This window comes from Balaenoptera borealis (genome assembly GCF_965194805.1).
Source record: "Balaenoptera borealis genome assembly, chromosome: 1".
In the NCBI taxonomy this organism is placed as follows: domain Eukaryota; kingdom Metazoa; phylum Chordata; class Mammalia; order Artiodactyla; family Balaenopteridae; genus Balaenoptera; species Balaenoptera borealis.
The window spans coordinates 140,866,946-140,876,477 of NC_138860.1; the positions used below are offsets into that span (position 1 = coordinate 140,866,946).

Sequence of the window (9,532 nt, forward strand, 5' to 3'; positions counted from 1 at the left end):
TCTGTCAGTTTCTCCTGCGTGAACATGGTAAATGTCTTTTAAAAACTTCAGATAGCTTCATTGGAAGTCTGGGATTTTATAATCTGATTATTGAGCTAGACAACCTTATAGGTTTGGTTATAGGAAACATAGCTCCTAATGTATGGTATAGATGAGCTGCCGTAGTAAAAGAAAGAAAGCTGCTTTGTACTTGTAGAATTGACTGACTTCTATTGGGAATGACATATACATACTACTGTTATATAAAACAGATAACTAATAAGGACCTACTGTATAGCACAAAGAACTCTACTCAATACTCTGTAGTGGCCTATATGGGAAAAGAATCTAAAATAGAGTCGATATATGTATATGCATAACTGATTCCCTTTGCTGTACACCTGAAACTAACACAACATTGTAAATCAACTATACTCCAATAAAAATTAAAAAAAAAATTGACTGATTTCTAGCATTAATTTTATTATTTGGGAGGTTTCAAATAAGAACCAAAATATCCCTGCTGTGCTTGTGAGCCAGATGATCTTGAAACAATACATACTTCTTTAGGTCATAGACATTTAATAATAGATGCTTATTTTCTTGCTATTGTTTTGGAATTTTTACCATGACTACGATACTAAAACAAATGTCCTCCTCTTTGTGTATATTTACTATAGGGTAATGAAGTCCTGTAGTCTGCAGGTCTCCTTAAGGGTTACCACAGAGAAGGTTTTCTCCTTTTAAATTACAAAAAGGCAAAAAACAAAACAAACTACATGACATAAACCTTACAAGTCATAGCCAATACTGCCTTTTTAATTTTTTTGTGTATATACTTTTATGCCAATACGCATATATATTTTACCATAGCTCAGTTATACCTATTATCTTAAATTCTTATTTTTCAATTAAAGTTAAAACTGTTATTCTAATAGTTATATTATCTCATCAAATGTCTGAATTTATGTTGAATTTAAGTGTGGTATAGTTAACAAATGTATCTTTTTTGTTGAATTAAAATATTAAGCATGAGATGACTGAGCCAAAGTACATGAACATTTTTAGTGGCCCCTAATATGTAGTCTATTCCAAAAAGGTTCTAAATATTAACAGTGCCAAGAATGCTAGTCACAGTACACCTTACTTTAAGTAATGCCATTTAAATAGGGTGTCTCTTGTTAATCAGTTTAAATGGTACTTCAGTTTGCATTCTTTTATTCCTAAAAACAGTAAACACTTTTTCTTGTATTTACTCTTTATATTTTGGGGCTTATCTTTTAAAACTTGTTTTCATTAAATCTTGAGTAGATTCAAAATAGTATTTATAACATTTGCTATTAAAGAATAGGGAGAAAAAAGTCATGTACTTACCACCCAGCTTTTACGAAAAAGAGCATTATCATTGCTTTGAGAGATCCCTCCTCACATGCCCTTTTCTGATATTATCACCCTCCCTTCCTTCAGAGGTAACCACTACATGAATTTCATAGTTGTCATTTTCCTCATTGTTTTCATAGTTTTATCATAAATGAATATATCCCTTAATACACTATTTAATTTTGCATGTTTTTTAACTTTATATAAATGGAGTGTACATATTCTTCTGTGACTTGCTATTTTTAATGTTTGTGAGATATTGCTATAATAAATTTTGCTTTATTTATTTTATATGTTTCATTGTATGGATGTGCCATGATTTATTCATTCTTCTGTTGATGGATATCTTGGCTGTCTCCTGGTTTTTGTTTTTTGTTGTTGTTTTTTAGTTACAAAGAATACTATTCAAATATTTCTTTACCTACCTCTGGATGTACAAGAGATAGTCTAGGGCTTATATACCTAAGAGTAGTGTTGTTGGTTCATAGGTTCTACTTCAACCAGATAATGTCACATCTTTTTCCAAAGTGTGAAGCCAGATTTACATTCTCACCAGTAATGTTTGAGAGAGTTCCTATTGCTATGTAACCTCACCAATATTTGATATTGTCTGACAGTTTTTTACCAGTCTGGTGGGTGTGAAATGATTATGTGATTAGGGATTAAATTTGCATTTCCCTGATTACCAGTGAGGTTGGACATCTTGTCATGTGCAAGATGTAAAGTTATATGTTCAAGGTTTTTTGTTTTTTGTTTATTTTGCCATTTCCTATTGGATTCTTTTCCTTATGGATTTCTAAGAGTATTTACATATTCTTGGATATGTAATGCTTTATCATTTGTAAATATCATAGACACCTTCTCTGAATTTGGGGCTTAGCACCTTTTTTTTAATCAACAGAAGTTGTTAAATTTAATATAGTTAAATGATTCAGTCTTTTCTGTTATGACTATTGCTTCTTGTGTCTTAAGAGATTTTTTACCTGAGGTCAGAGTAACATTCTATGTTGACTTCTAAAAAGTCAATATAATGGTATCTCTAAAATTCAATATAGCCTAAACAAAAGGGCAAGAAGGCAAAAAAGGCCTTTTTACTTTTTAAAAAAATCAGCTTAAATTTGATTTTTGAATATGGTTCAAGGTAGGGATGTTTGATTTTTGTCTATACTGATGACTGAATATGATGTAAGATAGGGGTCAGATTTCTGTTCCCATATGGATGTGCAGTTGACCCAGCACCACTTATTTCAAAGATTAGCCTTTCTCCACTGCTTTGCACTATTACACATCAAGTGCTCATTTTGTGTGCATCTGTTTCTAGGATCTTTGTTTTCTTCCACTGTTTACTTATCTCTTCTTGAACTAATATTATGGTGTTTTAAAATTACTGCAGCTTTATAATAAACTTTCATATATGATAGAGCAATTCCTCTCATTTTGTTCAAGGACTACTTTTGGCCCTTTTCCTTTTGATGATATAAATTTCAAATTTTAGAATCAATGTATCTCTCCCTCTACCCCACCCCAAATAATAACCTGAATCTGAATCTATAGATCAATTGGAAGAGAATTGACTCTTCCAGTCTATGAATACGGTATACTTCTCCGTTCACTTAGATCTTCTGAATGTTTTTTTTTTTTTTAATTTTTTTGTAGAGGTCTTACGTATCTTTTGACTTACTTTTTGGTATTTAGTATTTTTATACTTTTGTTAATGGTATCTTTTAAAATTATATTTTCTGTTTGCTGGCATACAGAAATGCAGTTGAACTTTATATGCTTTACATGAGAATACTGCCAAATTCACTTGTTAATTCTAATAATTTGTCTGTAGAATCTCTTTCTTACAGTAATGTTTAGGACCTCCATTACTGTGTTGAATGGGGATGGTGATAGAGGGCATCATTTTCTTGTTTCTGATCGAAAAGAAATTTTTTCGGCATTGAGTATAATGTTTTCTTCATGTTTTTGTAGATATTTTTAATTAGGTGAAAAAAGTTCCTACCTGTTTGTAGTTATGCTAAAAGTTTATCATGACAAATTTTAGATTTTATCAAGTGGGTTGTATGTGGGGAGTAGGGATGTAATATGTTGTTAGAACAGTTTCGTAGTATTTTGTTTGGGAGTTTTACAACTGTTTTCATGGGTGAGATTGAATTACAAGTATTTTCTTATAGCCCCCATTAGGTTTTGGTATCCCAACCTTGAAAAATGAGTTTGAAACTCTTCTCAGGAATAGTTCTTTTTTCCCCCTATACCCTGGAATAGTTTTTTATATACTCTGGAATAGTTGTGTTACAAAGGGATTATCTGTCCTTAGAATGTTTAGAATTTGCATGTTTATGTTTTCTTTGTGGGTAGATTTGTGATTTGACTGATTTGATGGTTTTAGGATTATTCATATTTTTCCTTAATAAATTTTATTCATTTTTTTGCTTAATATTTTTGGTAATTGATCTAGAAAAGTAGAATTTCAGATTTATTTGCATTAAATTGTACATAATATCCTCTGTGCCTTTATAAACTTCTGCTGTATTTGACTTTATGTCCCATTTTTTATTTCTAGAAGAGGATACTTGGCCTTTTCTCATTTATTCTTGCCAGAGCTTAGTCTATTTTTTTAGATTCTTCTGACAACCAACTTTTGCATTTTTTAATATAGAGCTATCATACTTTAAAATTTTATTCCCTTCCTTATACTTTGAGTTTATTCTGTTCTTTTTAAGTTGCTTATTAGCGCTTCAGTTTTAGTCTTCTTTTCTTAATATAAGCATTTAAGGCTATATGTTTTCCTCTAAGTATCACTCTAGCTGCATTCTACAAGTATTGATATGTATACTTCTTTTTAAACGCGCTTTTTCCATTTATCTATTGGAGTCCAGATATTTTTCTTAAATATCTGAATAAGTTGAATAAAAGATATCAGATCTATTCAGTTGTTAAGGCAAACCACTGTACGAGATGCCATTGTTGCTACATAAATGAGTACGGTTACAACCCTTAAAGAACTTTTAGTCTAGTGGTGATATGTGGGGAAAAAAAGGGTGTCAGATTTAATATTAAAGTATATATAATTTTCAATTGTGAAAATTGGAAGCAGATGTTAGATTTTAAAGAAACTCTGTTGATCATCTGTTCCCTGCTTTAAACCTAATAGCAAGAGAGGATGTTTTACATACAACCGAAAAACTGAATGTCCTCGTCATGGTGAATATATATATATATATGCATGCCCTAAAAGTATGCCAGAAGAACTCTTTTGATAACACACTGTTTTTCCTAGGTGTGAGGATGCCTTAAGAAAAAATAAGAGCTTAATTGGGCCAGATCAAAAGGAGTACCAAAGGGAACTAGAGAGAAACTATCATCGCCTTAAAGAGGCCCTACAGCCTCTGATAAACAGAAAGATCCCTCAGTTATACAAGGCAGTATTACCTGTTACCTGCCACAGGTATGCTTATTTTTTCTATTACTTTGGATATCTTCAGAAAAATGAAATCTGCTTGAACTATTTAAAAGTGAATTTATTTAACTTTTATTAAATGGTTTCAAATATTGTCTTCTGAAACCTAACAAGTTCAACTTATGTAAGCCTTTCATCATCTATACCTGAATCAATCAGCCTACAAGATAAAAGTCAGTTCTTTCTGTAATGAAGAGAATAATAAAGTTGTTTTAAGAACTCATACTAACCAGGACACCACACATAAGTCTGGCCTCCTAGAACTGTTCCTTTTAATGTCCTGTCACACTTTCTGGTATTCCTATGAGAGAATTTGCTAGAATGTACTTGAAGCCAGGTATTCATTTCCCTTATCCCTGACAGTAAATAGTATATAGTATGTTCTTCTAGATTTGGATTAAAACAGATAACCCCACTGAGTATCAAGACGACTTCACTATTTTTCTTCACTTTCTAATTGTGACAAATAAAATTAGAAGTGGAAGTAACTTGGAATTTTCTACAACTGACCATAATTCTACTTGAGCAGATAATTTAATCTAATTTTAGATTTCTCCTCTGTAAAATAATACCTTGAAGAGGTTGTTGTGGAAATTAAATGGCATGTAAAGTTCCAAGGACAGTGCTTATTAACATCTTTCCTTTTAACCCCTGAATTCCGGACAGGGCATGTTAACTGCTAAAAGTAAACTGCCTTCTTTGCATTTTGAAATCCAAATGTACATACATCTATTGAATTGTTGTGGCACCAATATTTTACCACCCTTTTCTTTGAATTATGGCAGTGAAGCTATTAAATTGTACTTACCTGATCAATTAATATCTGGAAGGTCTTTGAAGTTGCTTATATAAATGGAATGTAAATGCAAAGTATAATATACTACAAAAGAAAGTTTAACTATTTGATCAAATGAGAATATTCCCTGTTCTTCAGTGATCTAATATTTGTGTACTTCTAGGCCTCTGAAAATGTATACCAAGTGCCTGCTGTATGTCTTGTCCCCTACAGGGAGCATGTAGACAGACCATCTACAGGAACAGAAGGAGACCAGGAGGCCTGTTTTAGATCCTTTCTCTGGCAGAATATATTATATTTTGCTTCCACCATCCTTACAATGATGCAAGACACCCTGGGTGGTTTCCTCTTGAAATTCTTGATGGGAAGCAACACTAGTTCCCTCCACTTTGGGCTTCCCTTTCAATCTTTTTGGAATTTCTTACTTCTTGCTGCTCTAGCCACCTCCACCAATCTTACAGTCATTGGTCAGAGGTCCTGGGATGGGGTGCTGGGTCCCTGAAGTAGTCAGGAAGTCTCCTAATGGTAGTCTCACTTCCATCAAATCTCTCCAACTCCTTTCAATGGAAAGACAGTATTGTTCCTATCTGAAGGAAGCTTTCCATTACACCATTACCCTGAGTTTTGCCTTCCTCTCTGATGGTTATTCCTCCAAGCTTTAGTTCTTAATATTTGCAGGCAGTTTTTTGGAATTTAGAAAATCCTTTTTCTTCAACACTCTTTTAAGACTGCTATTTTCCAAAAAAAACCAAGCTTCAAGATTCAAAGCTGAACATGATCTCTATGTACGTGTCCTCTCCTTTCCTGGAGATTGGAAACCTTAAGAGACTATTAACGTTAACGGCAGGAAAGATAAGCAAAACAAACCAGCTTAAGGAAGAAGGAAAATACCTTAGGAGGTTTTAAGATGGTGGTTCTCACAGTATAATCTGGGACCCATGCGAGGGATCCCTCGGACCTTTTCAGGAGGTTCCTGAGTCAAAACAAATTATCATATTAATGTCAAATATTATTTTTTTCACGCTCATTCTCTCATGAGAGTACAGTGGAGTTTCCCAGAGACTACGTGCCATGTAAAAGATTGAATGCAGAAGCAGATACTAAGAATCTAGGCTTTCTATTAAGCCAGATGTTAAATATGTAAGAATGCCACTCTTCTAAAACTGTTGCAAATTACTTTTAATAAACAGTGCTGTTTACAGTAACATGTAATGGGTTATTTTATAAAATAATTTAAAATGTTCTTAGTTTTAATTTCTAATATGGTAAATATCAATATATAATCCATAAACAAAAGCTTCCTTGGGGGTCCTCAATTTTTAAGAGTGTATAAAGGACCTAAATCCCAAAAATATGAGAACCACTGATTTAAGACTTAGAATTTAATATTTTAAGTAAAACACTTGCATTTTGCCTTTTAATAACCCCAAGTAAATCTTTTCCTGAAATCTCTCCCATTATCCCTTAGTTGTTTAATCACAATATCTAATGTATTTATTGGACAGATGAATAAATGATCAATGGACTTGGATAGAGTGGTTACTATAAAATACTTCTAATCTATAGAGAACTCTACAAGTTAGAATAACATAAGGCAGAGTGTGTAGGATAAGCATGTAACTTGAAGTGTTAAAAGAGCTTTGGTGGCAAAAAAGTTTTAAAGTCAGTAAGCTTTTGGTGGCAAAACTTTGAGATAACTGGCAGAAAGAAAGCATGTAAACATATTTTACAGGATTATATAAAAATTGTTTACTTATAACTATATCCTTTCATTTTCTCTCCAGGGATTCCTTCAGTCGAATGAGCCTGCGCAAAATGGATCTCTAATATAAATGCACTTGTTTTTATTCATTTGAGAAAAGCCATGTATTCAACATTGAGTGTGAAAAGAATTTAAGAACTTTTGAAAAAGACTTGGGACTTAATTCTGGAAATTATAGCATTAATTTACTCATGGAAGAATGCAGTGGCCAAACAATATCAAATGGCGATTGCTGAAGTTTGAGAATCATGGCTGTGGTTTCTAATGTTCTGGTAATATGCTGTTATCTTTTTTAAGACATTTTAATGACTCAAAGGTACACTTACATTTACCATTATTTATACCATAGCTAATGTTAATTTACTTTAAGTTTGTATTTTTTAATTTATATTACCATTTATAGATTCATTTTGGAACCATTTTAAATGTAGTAATGCTTATTTTAAAGGTACTATTAAATATGTGAATGTTTACACTAATTTTACTGAGACTTAAAAAAATTTTTTTACTGACAAAAGCAGAGAATAAGTTAGAGTTGATTCAAGAAACAGTTCCAAAACTAGCAAAATGAAAATCATAATTGACAGTCACTTTATGGGCCCGGATAATAGCCCCCAAATTAAATGAATAAATTAATGGGTAGAAATAAATTATTGATAACTGGTTTGTAAAGTCTTAAAACTGGTTTCTAAGGTATTTTCCATTTAGGCACGCAAAAAAGGGATTTAGAATTGCAGAAGTAACTTTACCTGATAACTTCTGTCTATAAATAACGATTACATATTGGGATAGCTAATACCAGTGACAGTAGTTTGACTCTCAACCTTATTATAGTAATGATAGTAATATAAAAGTTGACCCTTAGCAACTAAAATGAATGACTCCTCTGTTTTAAATTAGACAAGACAGTCACTTCATCAATTTTTAGTGTTCTAAACTGGTAAATTAGAAATCCGCTTTAAACTTATCTTACATCACCATAAAAATAACAGAGCTGGTGTTTGATTTTAATCTACCAGCTGAATAAGGTATATTTTTTGATACTTGTATAGATTTTACAAAGTATATGTATAAAAGGTAAAATTAGCTGTTAATTAAGAGCTAATTAATTTAAAATTGTAACTTTATGATATGAAAAACTAATGCAGGTTTTTTTCCAACATGTATTTCAATTATTTGGCAAGTCTTTCCAAGGAAGTGCATATTAATCATTTCTGGAAGTGTTTGTTTGAACATTTTTTCTTTGTGCAGTATTGTAACTTATAGAAAGGTATCACTTGTAATCTATCCCTTTGATCTACTGACCACTTACATGAATCACTTAAGAACTGATCAAATATAATATGGTACCTTCATTCTCCTGAGAGCGTAGATGTGATGGCTGATATTCCCCGCTCCAGCCTACCTTTACAACAGGCAGTTTTATCTCAGATTCCTCTTATCTACATCAATTCAAAGACCGAATCACAGAAAGGTTTTTCAGGTGAGTCTACAGGTGGACCAAAACAGGTGAACTAGGGAGTCAGAAAAGCATAACCTCAAAAATATGTATTTGGGAACAGAGGATCCAGATGGTCAATAAGGAAAGGCAGTCAAGAACGGAAACTCTTTAAAGCAAACAAAAAAGAAAAGGTAACTTATTTACATACTCTCTCCCTCTTTGGGGTGGGGGGAAGAATATTAAGTAATTAATTCCTAGGTGATTTCTCATAAGGTTACACCTGTGTAAGAGTTTGGATTGTCACCTATCTCAGGGACAATATCAAGAACTTTAAAATTTATATAATTACGATTTAATTATCAGACAGTAATCATCTGACGTAAAATCAGAAGAGGATTCCTCTCTTAAAACACTGGTGTAACTGAACAGTTAATTCCTAACTTACCGTGTTCTTCAATTTTCTTAAAACAAACTTTCTCATATCAGGAATCCACACTAGTTCTTAACTAGTATAGTTCTAGGCTGTCTCTTGAGTGTTACAGAAGCCCAAGTTCTATCCTAGAACTACTCCATCAGCTTACGAGTAGTGCTCAAGGCTGTTTCATTTTAAAAGTTCTATTAGTGACTCCTACTCCCTCAGCTGCTTATGGGTAGTGTTCAGGGCTGTTCCTTTTTAAAAGTTCCATTAGTGATCCTGAACATAGAAAGTGG

General features: G+C 32.5%; 1 protein-coding gene across 7 annotated transcripts in view; it reads left to right on the forward strand.

Annotated features, from left to right (window-relative positions):
• The window catches only part of DOCK7 (dedicator of cytokinesis 7), a 184,726-nt gene extending 176,867 nt beyond the window's left edge, over positions 1–7,859 (forward strand). For all 7 annotated transcript variants that reach the window (XM_082356245.1, XM_082356247.1, XM_082356246.1 and 4 more), the window contains 2 exons: positions 4,643–4,810; positions 7,403–7,859. In XM_082356245.1, the coding sequence (XP_082212371.1) occupies positions 4,643–4,810; positions 7,403–7,445 (211 nt within the window). In that variant the 3' untranslated portion in view covers positions 7,446–7,859. The remainder of the gene's footprint in view (positions 1–4,642; positions 4,811–7,402) is intronic.
• Positions 7,860–9,532: the final 1,673 nt, after the last annotated feature.